General features: G+C 39.8%; 1 protein-coding gene across 1 annotated transcript in view; it reads left to right on the top strand.

Annotated features, from left to right (window-relative positions):
- Positions 1–2,671, top strand: part of LOC139450948 (sterile alpha motif domain-containing protein 9-like) — a 46,840-nt gene extending 44,169 nt beyond the window's left edge. The window contains exon 6 of the mRNA XM_071232772.1: positions 2,582–2,671. Coding sequence (XP_071088873.1) covers positions 2,582–2,671 — 90 coding nt within the window. The remainder of the gene's footprint in view (positions 1–2,581) is intronic.
- The last annotated feature ends 16,157 nt before the right edge of the window (positions 2,672–18,828 follow it).

Here is an 18,828-nt window from a genome sequence, read left to right as displayed (position 1 = left end):
ACTCCAGCCAGGGTTTGCGAGCTTCATGCCCTGGACCTGACCTGGGTCCAGTTTGACCAGCGACCTCATGGTTTGGTTCACCTTGGCCTTTGATGGAACTTTGTCGCCAAAACTCAGCAGCCTGGCCAATGATCGGTAATTTCATGTCCATCTCTTTCAGAGATCGTTGGTCCTGATGATGACTTGGAGCTAAGCCTTTACCCAGTTTCGGCTCCCCATCGTTATCTACAGGTGTCTCAGCAGCATTGTATCTGTGCCCTGTTTTTTTTGCTGGCCCTCCATGCTGACATGTCAATCTAGTCCATCATGGAGGGGTGCTTCTGGTCATCTACTTCTGTCTCCACCAGTCATTATCCCATAGCTTTGGTCCACTTGTCCTGTCCAAGCAGCTGACCAACCCCTGATGCTTTTGAACGCACCGTTTCTGAGGAACATAGCCCACTGGCACCGCTGATGCCCATTGCCAAGGACGGTTTTGTTGTGCTTCTTCAGCATGCCTTGCGCTTCCCACGGAAAGCCACGCTTTCCATGTCAGTCAAATAAAGTACTGTCTAGCATCAGGTAAGTAAAAACATTGCTGTTTTTAGACTTACCTGACCCTACACCTATAGGCCCACCTCCTCCTCCACCTCAACATTTGGCACCACTGTCTACACTACCTCTGTTGTCATACAGTGAAGAATATGAAGAAGTATGGGTCAAGGGGGATAACTCGTTGATGCCGAGGCACAAGCAGTAATCTGTTTCAACTGTCTCTTCGTTCCAGTACTGTCTGTTTGTACAAGGTAGGGACACGAATGAACTGTATTGTCAGGTAAGTATAAAAACATTGCATTTAATCAGAAATGCTCATTTTTAACATAACATGTGTCTGGAAACGTAGGTTTTAGATCAAAGTTATCAGAATTTCTTTTGATTTTGCGGTTTATGGATAACGGCAGCAGTGTCCAAATCTACAAGCAGAAAATATCAAGTAATCAGAATTATTTTTCCTTGCCTGATTTTTATGGATAAGAACACATATAGATATAAACACAAATATAAAATAATTGAAATGTAACCTTTTTCTTTGGTCACTTAGAGCACAATTTAAACCCTTTGTTTGTTTGACTGTATTTCTGATCTTGATATGACAGTATGTAATTTATTTCATTCTACAATAGCTATAGCTGAAAACTGTTTACTCGTTTATGCTAGTTAATACTTTTCACTGATCATTCTGATCTGGGGTTCTGGATCACTGGATATGGTGTATTCTTCCTCTTCATCACCAGATCTAACATGGAACAAGGATGGACTTTTTGCAGGCACTTACTTTTTGTTCCTCTTAGAGGTTACAATTAGGTTTAGTCTTTAGCAGTGCACTCTACAGTGATGTATCTTAGCAGATGCCACTTCTCTCAAGAGATCGGCACAAAGGTGTGATACATGGAGCATAGCTTTACAATGACCAAACTTATAGTGCTGATGATGTGGGACATGTGAAGGCACCTCCTGGGTGAAGTAAGAAGTTAAACCTTGTCCATGCATTTGGCAACAGTCACTAGGAGAGATAATGCAACAGTTTCCAGACTGCCCTACCGTGTTGTGGGATAATTGCATTCTGGATAGGATAAAAAAAAGTATTTCAGTATTTTGTGTATCCATGTTGTATCAACGGGGATAAGGCCTACCTGACCTCCCCTCATCCTGGTTACTCAGTCCATCCTTGATGATTTGGAGAGGCCGGGTGGCCAAATCATCTAAGACATGATAATTTGCTGTGCAGAATGGCGACTTAGAGTACACCAGATACCAATGACGGTTCGATTCCAAATTCTCTCAGTTTATGTTTCTATGTCTCTCAGCACTAGGAGCGGTCAGGTAGCCTAGTGGTCAAAGCGTTCGCCCGTCATGCCGAAGACCCGGGTTCAATTCCCGACATGGTTGCAATGTTCAAAGCCCATTTCTGGTGTCGTCCGCCGTGGTATTGCTGAATTGTTGCTAAAAACGGCATAAAACCATACTCACTCACTCACTGTCGGCACTATAAACATGCTCATGGGTTTCACCAAAGTGGTAAAAATCTGACCTGCATCACTTCAGGTTTTCCTCACACATAAAGCTGACATGCCGTGATATGACTGGAATACTCAAGTGACTCGCTCACTCCTTGGTGAAAAATAAGCAACAGGACGATCAATGGGAACACACTCCAGACCATAGTGGCCACAGGAGCATTTGAGGGAATACTTTTCATTCTGTGTTGTAGATACTGAAAAATGAATGAAATTGCATAATGCCATATCAGGATAAGTAAATGATATACCAATAATTCAAATTTATGTAACATTGTACATTGTACAACAGACTTTGCATTTATTTCCCCATGGGGCAAACCAACCAAAACAACCTTTTGCCAGATTAGAAAAGAAATAAGTTTTACAAAAATATGTAAGAAATAGACAAACAAGCCTCATGATTTTCAAAAAGAAAAGGGTATGATGTGGCGTGAGGTAATTACTGATCTGCCAAACCACATGAATGTGTCTGTGTGTAATCCATTGAATATGCTATTTCATTACCGGTATGTCTATTTCAGCAAAGAGCAAAAAAACGGAAACTGGAGGCGGATTTGAAAGATCTATACAAGGACCAACGGAGGTTACTCTGGGATGCTGATAAAGGTTGAGGTAAGATGACAACCAGAATATCAGTATCTTAAGGACTACACGGTATTACTAGTATACTGAACTATGCTTATCAAACAATACATATTTCAATATTTGTTTGTGTGTACCAGTATAATTTGGTTAAAAGTATATAAGCCTAAATCTACTCAGAAATTCATTCACAAATGTTTTTTTCCCTTCAAAATATGTTTTCCCAAACTGTGGAAACACAGGAGTAATTTTTTTCTCACAATGTTTTTTCCCCTGTATCTATGACTACAAAATGGCAATGACTGACTATGTTGGCTTTGACATCATAATATTTATGTACAATTAGTTTCAGACACTGCCAAACACTTTAACTGCCAATATATCGCAAAACCCCTTGAAGTTTTAGGGTAAAATAGGTCTTCAGCTACCCATGCTTGCCATAAAAGGTGACTATGGTTGTCGTAAGAGGCGGCTAACGGGATTGGGTGGTCAGGCTCGCTGACTTGTTTGATGCATGTCATCGTATCCCAAAATCATGGATGTGAATGACTGGATTGTCTGGTCCAGACTTGACTATTTATAGACCGCCGGTTTATAGCTGGAATATTGCTGAGTGCGGCGTTAAGCAACAAACAAAGAAACAAAATATATTGCAAACCAAATCTCAGTAGACACATATATTGCAATATATATTGCTATACAAATGTTTTGCCAATACACAGTCCAAAAACAGCTCATTCAGTGATCACTTTTAGTGCCTCTACCTCAGACAGCATATTAAATGATGATGGAGTGATAAAGGTGACAGCAGAAGGTGAATCAGCATTGGGATTTTAAGTCTGTCATAAACCTATAAACTTTAGTATTCTCCAGAGGCAAGAAGGATGTTATATTCCAGTAAGAAATAAAAAGTGTATCCATAGATACAGAATCTAATCATATTGTGTTTCAGAAGCAGAAACTTCTTGCAGCTAACAGCTGATGTTGCAGGAGATGTTGAAACAGAGGATGATTAATGCTGAAGCATTGTTTCAACAAGGACTGTTCACTGAAAAAAACAGCAAAGTTGTAAATGTCATATGTTCATGAAATTCTGCAGAAGAAGTTTCATAAAATTATATTGATAGTTTGAAAATATCTGTTATCATAGCTGGCAAATCCATATGCTATCGGCTACATACAAATGTGTAAATGAATGTCCACATACCTGCAAATGACACAAGTGAGTTCCATCGCTGACTGTTCCTCACATCAGGCCTATTTAAGTGGCCAATCTTGTGGCCGTATTTGCAACAAAAAATGTGTATGATCACAATACAAGACCCAAACAAGTTTTCATGCTTTGGACCAGGGGTCCGGAAACCGTCATATAACAACATTGTATATAATTGTCTATCATTTCATGAAGAATGCTTGATTCTTGTTAGATAAAATCATTGGACATCCAACACTTTCTTTAGCTGATTTGATCTTTTCATTAAGATAGTTGTTTGACATTGGCTCTTGTGACTATCCATGACCTCAATTGGTTTGACGGTTTATGGCAACGTTCACTATCATATTACATATATGTGTATATGTGAACATTTCTATTGCTGCTTTGAAGGAGATTCTTGGGTGCTTTAGTGTTGCTCGGATTGTAGGGTGGAACTTATGCACAAGATGAAACCTTACATGTGGATATTCGTTTTTGAATTTTGTCATCTTCCTTTACTATCCCTCTTTGAGAAACCGCTGCTTCCTACATTGTCATTAGTTCTCATAAATTGTAAATTTTGTATATATAAGAAATCTTTGAAACCATTCATTAGTGCCTCCTATGTTGTTTTTGTGAAATGTAGACATCAAGGCCTGGAGCTGCAGAAATATTGCTCGACAGAAAGGGAAAGATGACTATTAAAAAGTTGAAGTCATCCCTCTTGTCATACAGTCTTGTGGAGAGTATTTTGTCACTCTGAATCTTGCATAGATCTATATATGAAATCATGGATTAGTGCCTCCTTCTTCATAAATTGTAACTTTCATATATAGTTGAAATCTTTAAAACCATGAATTAGTGCATCCTACATTCTTATTGGTTCTCATCAATAGTTAAACTTTTGTATATACTTGAAGTATTTGAAACCATGAATTAGTGCCTCCTACATTCTTATTGGTTCTCATTAATAGTTAAACTTTTGTATATACTTGAAATATTTGAAGCCATGAATTAGTGCCTCCTACATTGTTTTTGGTTCTCATTAGTAGTAACTTTTGTATATACTTGAAATATTTGAAACCATGAATTAGTGCATCCTACATTGTTTTTGGTTCTCATTAATTGTAACTTTTGTATATACTTGAAATATTTGAAACCATGAATTAGTGAATCCTATGTTGTTTTTGGTTCTCATTAGTAGTAACTTTTGTATATACTTGAAATATTTGAAACCATGAATTAGTGCATCCTACATTGTTTTTGGTTCTCATTAATTGTAACTTTTGTATATACTTGAAATATTTGAAACCATGAATTAGTGCATCCTATGTTGTTTTTGATTTTCATTAATAGTAACTTTTGTATAAACTTGAAATCTTTGAAACCATGGATTAGTGCATCCTATGTTGTTTTTGTCTCTCATTAATAGTAACTTTTGTATGTACTTGAAACCTTTGAAACCATGAATTAGTGCCTCCTACATTGTTTTGGGTTTTCATTAATAGTAACTTTTGTATATACTTGAAATATTTGTAACCATGAATTAGTGCATCCTATGTTGTTTTTGGTTCTCATTAATTGTAACTTTTGTATATACTTGAAATATTTGAAACCATGAATTAGTGCATCCTATGTTGTTTTGGGTTCTCATTAATAGTTACTTTTGTATATACTTGAAATGTATGAAACCATGAATTAGTGCATCCTACGTTGTTTTTAGTTCTCATTAATTGTAACTTTTGTATATACTTGAAATATTTGAAACCATGAATTAGTGCCTCCTGTGTTGTTTTGGGTTCTCATTAATTGAAACTTTTGTATATACTTGAAATATTTGAAACCATGATTTAGTGCCTCCTACATTGTTTTTGATTTTCATTAATAGTAACTTTTGTATATACTTGAAATATTTGAAACCATGAATTAGTGCCTCCTACATTGTTTTTGGTTCTCATTAAGTGTAACTTTTGCATATACTTGAAATATTTGAAATCATGAATTAGTTTTTGGTTCTCATTAATAGTAACTTTTGTATGTACTTGAAATCTTTGAAACCATGAATTAGTGCCTCCTACATTGTTTTGGGTTCTCATTAAGTGTAACTTTTGTATATACTTGAAATATTTGAAACCATGAATTAGTGCCTCCGGCATTGTTTTTGGTTCTCATTAATAGTAACTTTTGTATATACTTGAAATATTTGAAACCATGATTTAGTGCCTCCTACATTGTTTTTGGTTCTCATTAATTGAAACTTTTGTATATACTTGAAATATTTGAAACCATGATTTAGTGCCTCCTACATTGTTTTTGATTTTCATGAATAGTAACTTTTGTATATACTTGAAACCTTTGAAACCATGAATTAGTGCCTCCTACATTGTTTTTGGTTCTCATTAATTGTAACTTTTGTATATACTTGAAATATTTGAAACCATGATTTAGTGCATCCTACATTGTTTTTGATTTTCATTAATTGTAACTTTTGTATATACTTTAAACCTTTGAAACCATGAATTAGTGCCTCCTACATTGTTTTTGGTTCTCATTAAATGTAACTTTTGTATATACTTGAAATATTTGAAACCATGAATTAGTGCATCCTATGTTGTTTTTGATTTTCATTCATTGTAACTTTTGTATATACTTGAAATATTTGAAAGCATGAATTAGTGCATCCTATGTTGTTTTTGGTTCTCATTAATTGTAACTTTTTTATATACTTGAAATATTTGAAACCATGAATTAGTGCATCCTGCATTGTTTTTGGTTCTCATTAATTGTAACTTTTGTGTAAATCTTTGAAACCATGGATTAGTGCCTCCTACATTGTTTTTGGTTCTCATTAATTGTAACTTTTGTATATACTTGAAATATTTGAAAGCATGAATTAGTGCATCCTATGTTGTTTTTGGTTCTCATTAATAGTAACTTTTGTATATACTTGAAACCTTTGAAACCATGAATTAGTGCATCCTATGTTGTTTTTGGTTCTCATTAATAGTAACTTTTGTATATACTTGAAATATTTGAAACCATGAATTAGTGCATCCTATGTTTTTGATTTTCATTAATTGTAACTTTTGTATATACTTGAAATCTTTGAAACCATGGATTAGTGCATCCTACATTGTTTTTGGCTCTCATTAATAGTAATTTTTGTATGTAGTTGAAACCTTTGAAACCATGAATTAGTGCCTCCTATGTTGTTTTTGGTTCTCATTAATTGTAACTTTTGTATATACTTGAAATATTTGAAACCATGAATTAGTGCATCCTACATTCTTATTGGTTTCATTAATTGTAACTTTTGTATATAATTTAAATATTTGAAACCATAAATTAGTACATTGTACCTCCTATGTTCTTATTGGTTACCATTATATTGTAACTTTTGTGTATAAGTGAAATCTTAAAAATTGTGAATTTGTACATCCTACATTTTCATTAGTTATCATTAATTACCCGGTATAAGTTTTGTAGTATGTAACTGTAGTCTTGTAAATGAAATATTTTAGCTGACTAAAGTGTTGTATGTATGTCTCTGGACATTGTTGTGTTCAGGGCAACAGAGCCAAATATGCAATTACCTTTGCTTGGTAGTGTTTATTGTATGAATACCATTATGTATGAAAACCATTATAAACAAATGTTTATTTGTGAAATGTCTTCCCATCGATATATGTTTTAGTTCACCTGATCTAATTGTAACCCTTGGGTGTAGTCCATTGTGAATGTTCCTTGGGTGTGATCCCAGAATGGTATTGTGCTTATGCAATATTACTTCAATGGTTGGGATTTAGAAAATGACTTAATGTCACCTGATTTTTCAATGTTCAGGGTTTCATGTTGTCTCTTTTTGCTATTACTTATTCACTTGTTTTCACAATTTGCAGGTTTTTGTGTGCTCTCTTTTATTTAAAGTCTTTATATTGCAAGTGTGTGCTCATTTATTACAAGTGTGTGCTCGCTGTGTATAAGGCGACCCCACGTATAAGACGACCCCCCTGTACAAGCCTTCAAAATCAACCCAAAATCCTATACTCCATGTATAAGGCGACCTGGAATGAAGTCTGACTGACTGACTGATATAGAAGATTTAACGTGCGCTTTCCGACTGTAGCGTATTTCGCACACGGGCCTGGCCAGACAGTTTAGTGTATTCCGAAAAGGGTGAAAGTGGTGTGTGCAACCCAAGAGGGGGTTTTTAGGGGTTGCTTAATTATATTGAATTTTTGGAATTTTTAAATTTGGAATAAATGCCGAGGTGGGTGGAGGAGGGAACTAAGGGAGCCGGGTGAGGTGGGTGTTTGTATGTTTATTGGATTTTGGATTGGATAAACATACAAACACCCACCTCACAAGTGCGCGCACAAACCTTATATATGCATTAAAAATATGTTTATCTTGCGTTGTTTTTTCTACGATGATTGGTTGCGTGTGTAACTCCAGCACATGTTGCCATTTTGTGTTTACACGGTATGACACCAAATTGGTGCCCGTAAAATAAAATTCATTTATGAAGTAATAACATATAAGAGACAATGGTGAGTAATTTAATCGCCAATTAACTATGTTGTAACTAACTAGGCTTATATTTGCTTCACATTCAGCATGTTTATTCCACAATCACTTATTCACACTGTCTCCAACAGCTGTTAATACAACTGTAAAAACAGCAGGAATTGATTTCAGCTTCACCGGTTATCACATGTTAGGTCACATGTACAAAATGCAAATGCTTACCAGTACTTCCGGCTCTCTACTCACGGATGTTGATTGTTTTACCGTGTCAGCTGGTTTGACAATCTGCATCGAGGCGAGGGTCATTTCAACTTTATTTGCAGATATTATTCAACTTTATTCAAGGAAAAGAGATACAAATCATGTTTATGTATGGAAATAGTTATTGGAACAGTTATTTAGGACGAAATGCGAAGTTTTATTGTCAAATGCTGGGCTGGCTATCGGACGCCAGTTGACATCGCCAGTGGAAAAAAATGTGAAATCTTCGACTCCGTGTATAAGACGACCCCCTTCTTAATCCCCTCATTTTAGGTACGAAAAACTCGCCTGGCAACAATGCAGTTTACCGGGCACAGCCCGAGCTCTACCATCCGCTCAATTACCGCGCTATAGTGCCACTGCTGTCTCGTTATACCGTTACCGTGCCTCACGCTCTGGTGACTCTCGCTTCACGATCCAACACCCGTTTGCGGTCTTAGGGAAACTTATACATCTTTACAACCAAACACCCGTTCTCGGTCTTAGGGAAACTTACACATCTTTACGATCAAACACCCGTTTTTCGGTCTTAGGGAAACTTACACATCTTTACGATCAAACACCCGTTTTTCGGGTCTTAGGGAAACTTACACGTCTTTACGATCCAACACCCGTTTTTGGTCTGAGGGAACTTACACGTCTTTACGATCCAAAACCCCTTTTCAGTCATTAGGGTCAGCTTGCTTTGGGCAAGGGTTAGCCATAAATTCTTACCTTTTCAAGCGTTAATCCAGTTAATCCCATTGGTCGGTCATGTTGACATAAACAATTGCGGGTGTGGTTTCAAGAAAAAATGAATGGGAGAGCGGGCAGTGACGTCACACGCATGCGCAATTCATTGTTTACTGAATTACGCATGCATGTCAATGGGGATTTTAATGACCTGTTAAACGAGCACTGATTACATGTGATAGCGCCTGTGGTCCAGTGGTAGAGCGTCGGCTAATTAACGCATTAATTAGCAGAGCCGGTGAGCCGGCGAAGCGTGTTCGAGCCCCCACAGCACTAATTGGATCTGAAAAAGTGCGCCCGGTAAAGTGCACTACTCCCACCATTCTTCCACTGAACAGTCAAGACAAGCAACCCCAAAAGAATAATTATAAATACTTACGTGTAAGTTATTTGCTATACTACTCCATTGTGAATATAAATCAAATTGATTACAGATAATGTGAAAGAAAGCTTACACTATAGTTTGTTTCAAAATATCATGTTTGAACCAAGAAAATATTTCATGACATCTATTTTTTCCCAACAAAGTGGTATTAATTAGGCAGACGTGCCACAATCATTCTGAAATAGTTCAAAGTGGTGTTTGACCCAAATCACCCAGATTTTTCTTATAAACCATCAAAATTAACTTCTGAATGAAAACTTGGGTTGAATAGTTTAAGTTGATGTTTTTAAGTTTTTACTGTTCATGGTTGTTTTACTGAAATAGTTCCACAAACTGTTTTCTTTCTATTTCTGATTCAACCTCAGTATTTTACTGGTTTTTAATGGTAAATATACATGTGACTTGTGCATAGTTGCCTTTAGTTTTTCAATGCAAGGGCTTTATAACAATACACTTTGGTATTTTGGTATGATATGATACAACATGTCAGTGACAATAGGCCTTACCAAAGACGTATATAGATCTATATTGTCTTTGGCCTTACAAAAGGTTTGCAAAATGTAAGGATTTTCTATTAAAGTACTTGTACTGTATATGTACTTTCCGAGTTCGCACCTCACCAATTAATAATCATACCATGGAAAAACCACTGTGTGAATCACATTCAAGCTGTCTTGCATTATTTTGCTTTAATAAATGATTAAAAGCAATTATCTTTTTGTCTTTTTGTTGACCTACATGTGTAGATGTAACTGTTCAGTAAATGTTTATTGATTATGTACTGCTCCGCTTTTTATAGAGATGTATTTTCATCTTTCTATGATCCTCAGAACTGACATTATATATGTATATTTAAATAGCATGATGTATCCGATCATCCCTATCACAAGTTGAGTGCTATATATGCCCTTCTAACATATGTTGGAAGACAGTCTTGTCAACAACAAAACAATTTTTGCACCACCATACTCTCAAGATACTTCTAATACTATTGGGTAATCTTAACTCACCCATAACCTTAAAATATATACTCAAAAACAATATAACTGAATATTTATAACACCAATCATGACAAGCAGACTGGTAGACAGGGGCAGGCTGACATACACAGACAGGCAGGCAGACAGACAGGGGCAGGATAACAGACACAGGCAGCAGACTGACACAGGCAGGCTGACAGAGAGACACAGGCAGGCTGACAGAGAGACACAGGCAGGCTGACAGAGAGACACAGGCCGGCTGACAGACACAGGCAGGCTGACAGACACAGGCAGGATAACAGACGCAGGCTGACAGAGAGACACAGGCAGGCTGACAGAGAGACACAGGCAGGATAACCGACGCTGGCTGACAGAGAGACACAGGCAGGCTGACATACACAGGCAGCCTGACATACACAGGCAGGATAACAGACACAGGTAGGCTGACATACACAGGCAGAATAACAGACACAGGTAGGCTGACATACACAGGCAGGATAACATACACAGGCAGGCTGACATACACAGGCAGTCTGACATACACAGGCAGTCAGATATACACAGGCAAGATAACAGACACAGGCAGCTTGACATACACAGGCAGGATAACAGACACAGGCAGGCTGACATACACAGGCAGTCTGACATACACAGGCAGTCAGACATACACAGGCAAGATAACAGACACAGGCAGGATAACAGACACAGGCAGCTTGACATACACAGGCAGCTTGACATACACAGGCAGGATAACAGACACAGGCAGCCTGACATACACAGGCAGGATAACAGACACAGGCAGGCTGACAGACACTGGCAAGATAACAGACACTGGCAAGATAACAGACACAGGCAGGATAACAGACACGAGCAGCCTGACATACACAGGCAGCCTGACATACACAGGCAGGATGACATACACAGGCAGTCAGACATACACAGGCAGGATAACAGACACTGGCAGGATAACAGACACAGGCAGGCTGACACATACAGGCAGCCAGACATACACAGGCAGGATAACAGACACAGGCAGCCTGACATACACAGGCAGTCAGACATACACAGGCAAGATAACAGACACAGGCAGGATGACAGACACAGGCAGCTTGACATACACAGGCAGCCTGACATACACAGGCAGGATAACAGACACAGGCAGGCTGACATACACTGGCAAGATAACAGAGACTGGCAGGATAACAGACACAGGCAGGCTGACATACACAGGCAGGATGACAGACACAGGCAGGATAACAGACACAGGCAGGCTGACATACACAGGCAGGATGACAGACACAGGCAGGATAACAGACACAGGCACGCTGACAGACACTGGCAGGATAACAGACACAGGCAGGCTGACATACACTGGCAGGATGACAGACACTGGCAGGATAACAGACACAGGCACGCTGACAGACACTGGCAAGATAACAGACACTGGCAGGATAACAGACACAGGCACGCTGACAGACACTGGCAAGATAACAGACACTGGCAGGATAACATACACAGGCAGGCTGACATACACAGGCAGGATGACAGACACAGGCACGCTGACAGACACTGGCAAGATAACAGACACTGGCAGGATAACAGACACAGGCAGGCTGACATACACAGGCAGGATGACAGACACAGGCAGGATGACAGACAGAGGCAGGCTGACATACACAGGCAGGCTGACAGAGACACAGGCAGTCTGACAGAGAGACACAGGCAGGCTGGCATACATAGGCAGGCTGACGGACACAGGCAGCAGACAGACACAGGCAGGATAACATACACAGGCAGGCTGACAGACACAGGCAGGCTGACAGAGAGACACAGGCAGGCTGGCATACATAGGCAGGCTGACAGACACAGGCAGCAGACAGACACAGGCAGGCTGACAGAGAGACACAGGCAGGCTGGCATACATAGGCAGGCTGACAGACACAGGCAGGATGACAGACAGAGGCAGGCTGACATACACAGGCAGTCAGACATACACAGGCAGGATAACAAACACTGGCAGGATAACAGACATTGGCAGAATAACAGACACAGGCACGCTGACAGACACTGGCAAGATAACAGACACAGGCAGCCTGACATACACAGGCAGCCTGACATACACAGGCAGGCTGACATACACAGGCAGTCAAACAGACACAGGCAGGCTGACATACACAGGCAGGCTGACAGACACATGCAGGATAACAGACACAGGCAGCAGACAGACACAGGCAGGCTGACAGAGAGACACAGGCAGTCTGACAGAGAAACACAGGCAGGCTGGCATACATAGGCAGGCTGACAGACACAGGCAGCAGACAGACACAGGCAGGATAACAGACACAGGCAGGCTGACAGACACAGGCAGGCTGACAGACACAGGCAGGATGACAGAGAGACACAGGCAGGCTGACAGAGAGACACAGGCAGGCTGGCATACACAGGCAGGCTGACAGATACAGGCAGGATGACAGAGAGACACAGGCAGGCTGGCATACATAGGCAGGCTGACAGACACAGGCAGGATGCCAGACAGAGGCAGGCTGACATACACAGGCAGCCAGACATACACAGGCAGGATAACAAACACTGGCAGGATAACAGACACTGGCAGGATAACAGACACTGGCAGGATAACAGACACAGGCAGGCTGACATATACAGGCAGCCAGACATACACAGGCAGGATAACAGACACAGGCAGCCTGACATACACAGGCAGTCAGACATACACAGGCAGGCTAACATACACAGGCAGTCAAACAGACTCAGGCAGGCTGACAGAGAGACACAGGCAGGCTGACATACACAGGCAGGCTGACAGACACATGCAGGATAACAGACAGAGGCAGCAGACAGACACAGGCAGGCTGACAGAGACACAGGCAGTCTGACAGAGAGACACAGGCAGGCTGGCATACATAGGCAGGCTGACGGACACAGGCAGCAGACAGACACAGGCAGGATAACAGACACAGGCAGGCTGACAGACACAGGCAGCAGACAGACACAGGCAGGCTGACAGAGAGACACAGGCAGGCTGGCATACATAGGCAGGCTGGTTGACACACAGGCAGCAGACAGACACAGGCAGGATAACAGACACAGGCAGGCTGACAGACACAGGCAGGCTGACCGAGAGACACAGGCAGGCTGGCATACATAGGCAGGCTGACAGACACAGGCAGCAGACAGACACAGGCAGGCTGACAGAGAGACACAGGCAGGCTGGCATACATAGGCAGGCTGGTTGACACACAGGCAGCAGACAGACACAGGCAGGATAACAGACACAGGCAGCAGGCAGGCTGGCATACATAGGCAGGATAACAGACACTGGCAGGCAAGTTGACAGACATGGGCAGGATGACAGACACAGGCAGTCAGACATACACAGGCAGGATAACAGACATTGGCAGGCAAGTTGACAGACATGGGCAGGATGACATACACAGGCAGGCTGACAGACAGGGACAGGCTGACATACACAGGCATTTCCCAACAGACTCAATGCTGGTAGAAGAGTGAAACAACATACCTTTTCGCTAATCAAGGGAATGATAACAAGAGTGCTCTGAGAGCACAACATCCCCCGCATGAATTTTAGAACGAGTTTATATTTTCTTTGTATTTTATGAAATAACAACAGTAGATGGCACTGCATTTGAAACAAATTGTGCAGAACATTTTGTTGTGAGTAATCCAGTCTGAATGCTAATGCCATAAGGATGTAGCTCACCCACAAAAGCCTTATACAAGGAAACTAACTAAAGTTAGATATTGGGACACAGGCAGCAGACAGAAACTGGCAGGCTGATAGTCTGGTCATTCTGTAATTTAACCTCAAGAAAATTGCAACAGAATATTTTACGACTGTTTCCTTTTAATTGAATGTATTTGAGTTTGTATAAAAAAAAAGTCTACCAAAATCAACCTTCAGGAAAATGGTTAATTCCCGCATTAAAAAAGATAAAAACCAACGAGGAGAATGAGGCATCTACGGTTCACCGTACATCAAGAAGAGCTCGCAAAGGGAGATAATTCGTAGTGATCCTGCTAATGCCTTGGAAAATATTCAGAAAAAACAACGATAACGGAGCCGTATTATTTCATGGTAAGTTGACAAATACACATTTATTTAAAAATGAAATTAATAATGATGAAAATAATAGCAGTTGGCTTCCAATATACTTCTAACATGCCCATCAACCATAAATTATGTAGCGTCGTCTGCTGTATAACTACGGCCGCACCAGCAGAGAACATGTGTGTTAAACACGACCAATAACCAAAATTAAATCGAAAAGTGGACCCTCCTTGATAAAATAAAAAATGTATGGAAGCCCATGAGTGACATGATGTATAATCATTTGCGTAATGCGTACGTAATCTGCAATTAATTAGATTCATTACGCTTTACAACCAATCTTGACAATATTGATATCAGAACAAGTTGCCTATTTCTAAAACACCCGATATTGACATTTCTCGTCTTGAGTGCATTTGTTTTACTGTTTAAAGTCACAAAATTAACTCTTTTAACCGGCTTGTAACTTTTTTTTTGTCTGGGAAATTGGTGAAAAACGGAACCAGGAAAATTCAGCAAATGCAGATGTAATTACTTGAAATATATAGGAATTTAAACAACTTTACTCACTTTTGGCACAATGCTCTAAGACATTTTTCTTCTTTCAGAATTACGGCTACCATTCTGGAACGGCATGATCTCAGACAACAGCGCCAGTGGATTCTGTACTCCGTTTCTTGACTTGAAACTAAATTTGTAGCAGGAGTAGACCAAATTCTGTCCCCAAAGATTGTTTGTAATACAGCGAGGCACTTGTGTGTTTATTCGCCGAAGGCGCAGGTTCGATTCCAAACATGGGTGCAATGCGTGAAGCCCATTTCTGGTGTCCCTCAGGGCAATCTCATTAAAATCAAATCTTTGTACTCGCTACCGCCAAACAAAGATCTGAGGACATCCCATTAGGGGTCGCGTCAGAACGACCTTTCATCCGACCAATCACAGCGTCGCTTACCAGATCACGAAATATTCTTATCAGTTTTTTTGTAAATCGAGAATACGTCAAAATATGTTTCGAAGCGTAGTCGCCAGTTTGAAACTAGTGTCGTCAAGCTCGAGAAAGCTGCCTTCTGATCGGCTAATGTCATTTTTTTGTCAGTCATTTCATTGGTCAGTCAAAATTCGAGAAAGGTCGCTCTGACGTGACCCGTAATGGGATGTCCTCAGTCCTTTGTATAGCGGTAGCGAGAACTAAGATCTGATTTTAATGAGATTGCCCAATCGTCTAAGGTGCTGCGATTTTCTGAAACACCAGAAACCTATGATTGTGGGTTCGAATCCCGGTTCGCCCCGATTACGTTTCTAGGTTTGTCAACACCATACCCGTGCTCGTGGGTTTCACCGAAGAGGTAAACGTCTTAGACCTGCATCACTTCGGGCTTTCCTTCCACATTAAGCTGACACATCATGATATAACTGGAATAATGTCCAAAGCGGCGTCAAACCCAACTCACTCACTCAGGTGTCCCCCGCCTTGATATAACTGGAATATTGCTAAAAGCGGCGTAAAACCATACTCACTCACTCACTTGAGCGTTTGCCATATTGCTATGCTATGCAATAGTCTATGATTATCTTGTACTGATACTCAAATTGAATAGATTCGCTCACTAAAATAAATGAATCTATAGTCAGTTTAGCCTGTGTTCACTCAGCGTATCAGCGACAGAAATAGATAACCGGCTGACATGAGTTTCGCCGGGGCCCCTTTCACCAGAATAGACTATAGTCGGCCAACTACCCATGCGTTACCAAGTTCCAGTTCTTTATGATATTAACAGATTTATTTCAATAAAGTGGAGGGGTTGGCAAACAAGCAAATTTTGCTTATCTGAATGCTTCTCCCAAACATGATACACATACAAATTACAATGTATTAAAGTGATATGAGAAATAGCATACATGATATAATTGACATTAAAGATGATTATTGTTCTGTAAGTGTTTTATTACTGGATAATCTTTTGAAACTACAGCTACATTATTTTATTTACATCTAGCACAACAACATCACAGTATCATATATACTTGCCGTAAAAGGCGACTACTAACGGGATCGGGTGGTCAGTATCACTGACTTGGTTGATGCATGTCATCGATCCGAACTGCCTGGATCGATGCTCATGATGTCAATCACTGGATTGTCTGGCCCAGACTCGATTATTTACTGACCGCCATCATATAGCTGCAATATTGCTGAGCGCGGCATTATACAACAACAACAAAATTAACTTCTGAAATATGCAACCAATATACTTACTTAACGAATGAGTGTTCAACTATCAGTAGTTGTGAATAAGCATCGGAGTTTATAAAAGTTGGGATTTATACGACAATAGTTTGGTAATAATTTTCTTTCAAATCTTAAACATGTATACTGGAACATATGATATTCATTTCCTCTTGTACGTGAGTCACAATTCGGGCAGAGTCTCAATCTAAGGAACATTCTGCCACCACCCGTTTCTACGGACAAAATAGTATTACTTGTACGAAATTGTAAAACTTGTATTGAAGGACTCTTGACTTATCAAAATCATCCATTGTCTTTTAAAATTATATAAACGTCAAAACTTGCATCCAAATAACATAAAGTAGCCACACACACACACACACACACACACACACACACACACACACACAATTAGGTGATTTCTTCCACAATTAGTACATTAAGTTCTTAAAATGAGATATCATCTTACATTTGAATATAATATGTATGACTTCATTCCAATATTTGAAAATCTCTGGCAACATTTAACTTCTCGGCCACTCTTCATATATGTCCTCTATTTGACCTTGAACTATCATAATGAATTAAATTGTTTCCTGTGATATTTGTGATAAAGTAAATAAAAGTTGTATACCCAGATTGTTCTTTAATTTAGTTATATTAGAAATAAAACTATAATAAATTTGAATCTCTTCCTTCCTACAAATATCCAAGAATACGAAAATACAAAATATACAGGCCTATATCTTGTGACCTTGAGAAAGGTCATTCCCATGAGTTGATTTTGGTAGACTTTTTTTTCCCGAAAGCTGACATGCTACCAAATAACATAAAGTATGAATTAATTCTGTTGCAATTTTCTTGAGGTTGGCCATTTATTTCGACCAAAATGACCAGACTATGACGGAGAGACACAGGTTAGATATTGTGACATTTTCACAACAGAGAGTAAATGACATTGTTTTATAATGGTTGTTACCTGAGGCAAAGTTGTACCTGTATCAGTTGACAAAAATGAGTATCATAAACCAGAGTAGTAACTCTGTTAAAATAAATCAAATTTATAACGACTGCGACATGCGTATCAATAACACATGTTGTGTGTAGAGCAGCATGTGTTTAAAGCGTCAGGGATATTCCTTGAAAAATGTAGGAGTTGACAAAAACAGTACCCTCTCTCACAGTTGTGCAAATCGAGCTTCATAAACCAAGGGCAGTAACTCTCTCAACATGAAAAGAAATGAAACGTGACTGATATGGTTATATTAAACATGAGCACATTTTAACTGAAGGAGGAGTTGTTTTCACAAGCTTAGTACTCTCACAATTAGGCAAATGAAGCTCCGTAAAACAGGGGGAGTAACTCTGTCAAAATTTGTCGAAATGAAACGGGACTGCGATATGCGTATCATCAACATGTCGACATCTTGTGTGTAGAGTGTCAGGCATGTTCTCTAAAAGCTGGAGGAGGAGTTGATTTCACAAGCTTAGTACCTCTCTCACAATTAGGCAAATGAAGCTCCGTAAAACAGGGGCAGTAACTCTGTCAAAATTAGTGGAAATGAAAAGGGACTGCGATATGTGTATCATCAACATGTCGACATCTTTTGTGTAGAGTTTCAGGGATATTCTCTGGAAACTGTAGGAGTAGATTTCACAAGCTTAGTACCCTCTGTGGGACAGACAGACAGACGGACAGTGCCACGACATAATCACCCTTCGGCCATTCTGTCCCGGCGGGGGATAAAAACCTAAGTAGTCTGCAAGCGATTTGTAATGTCCGTGACCT

This window comes from Haliotis cracherodii, unplaced genomic scaffold, assembly GCF_022045235.1.
Source record: "Haliotis cracherodii isolate W230 unplaced genomic scaffold, xgHalCrac1.p SCAF_8, whole genome shotgun sequence".
NCBI lineage: Eukaryota > Metazoa > Mollusca > Gastropoda > Lepetellida > Haliotidae > Haliotis > Haliotis cracherodii.
The sequence above is the reverse complement of the archived record's forward strand: the minus strand, read 5'-3'. Positions and strand labels throughout refer to the sequence as shown.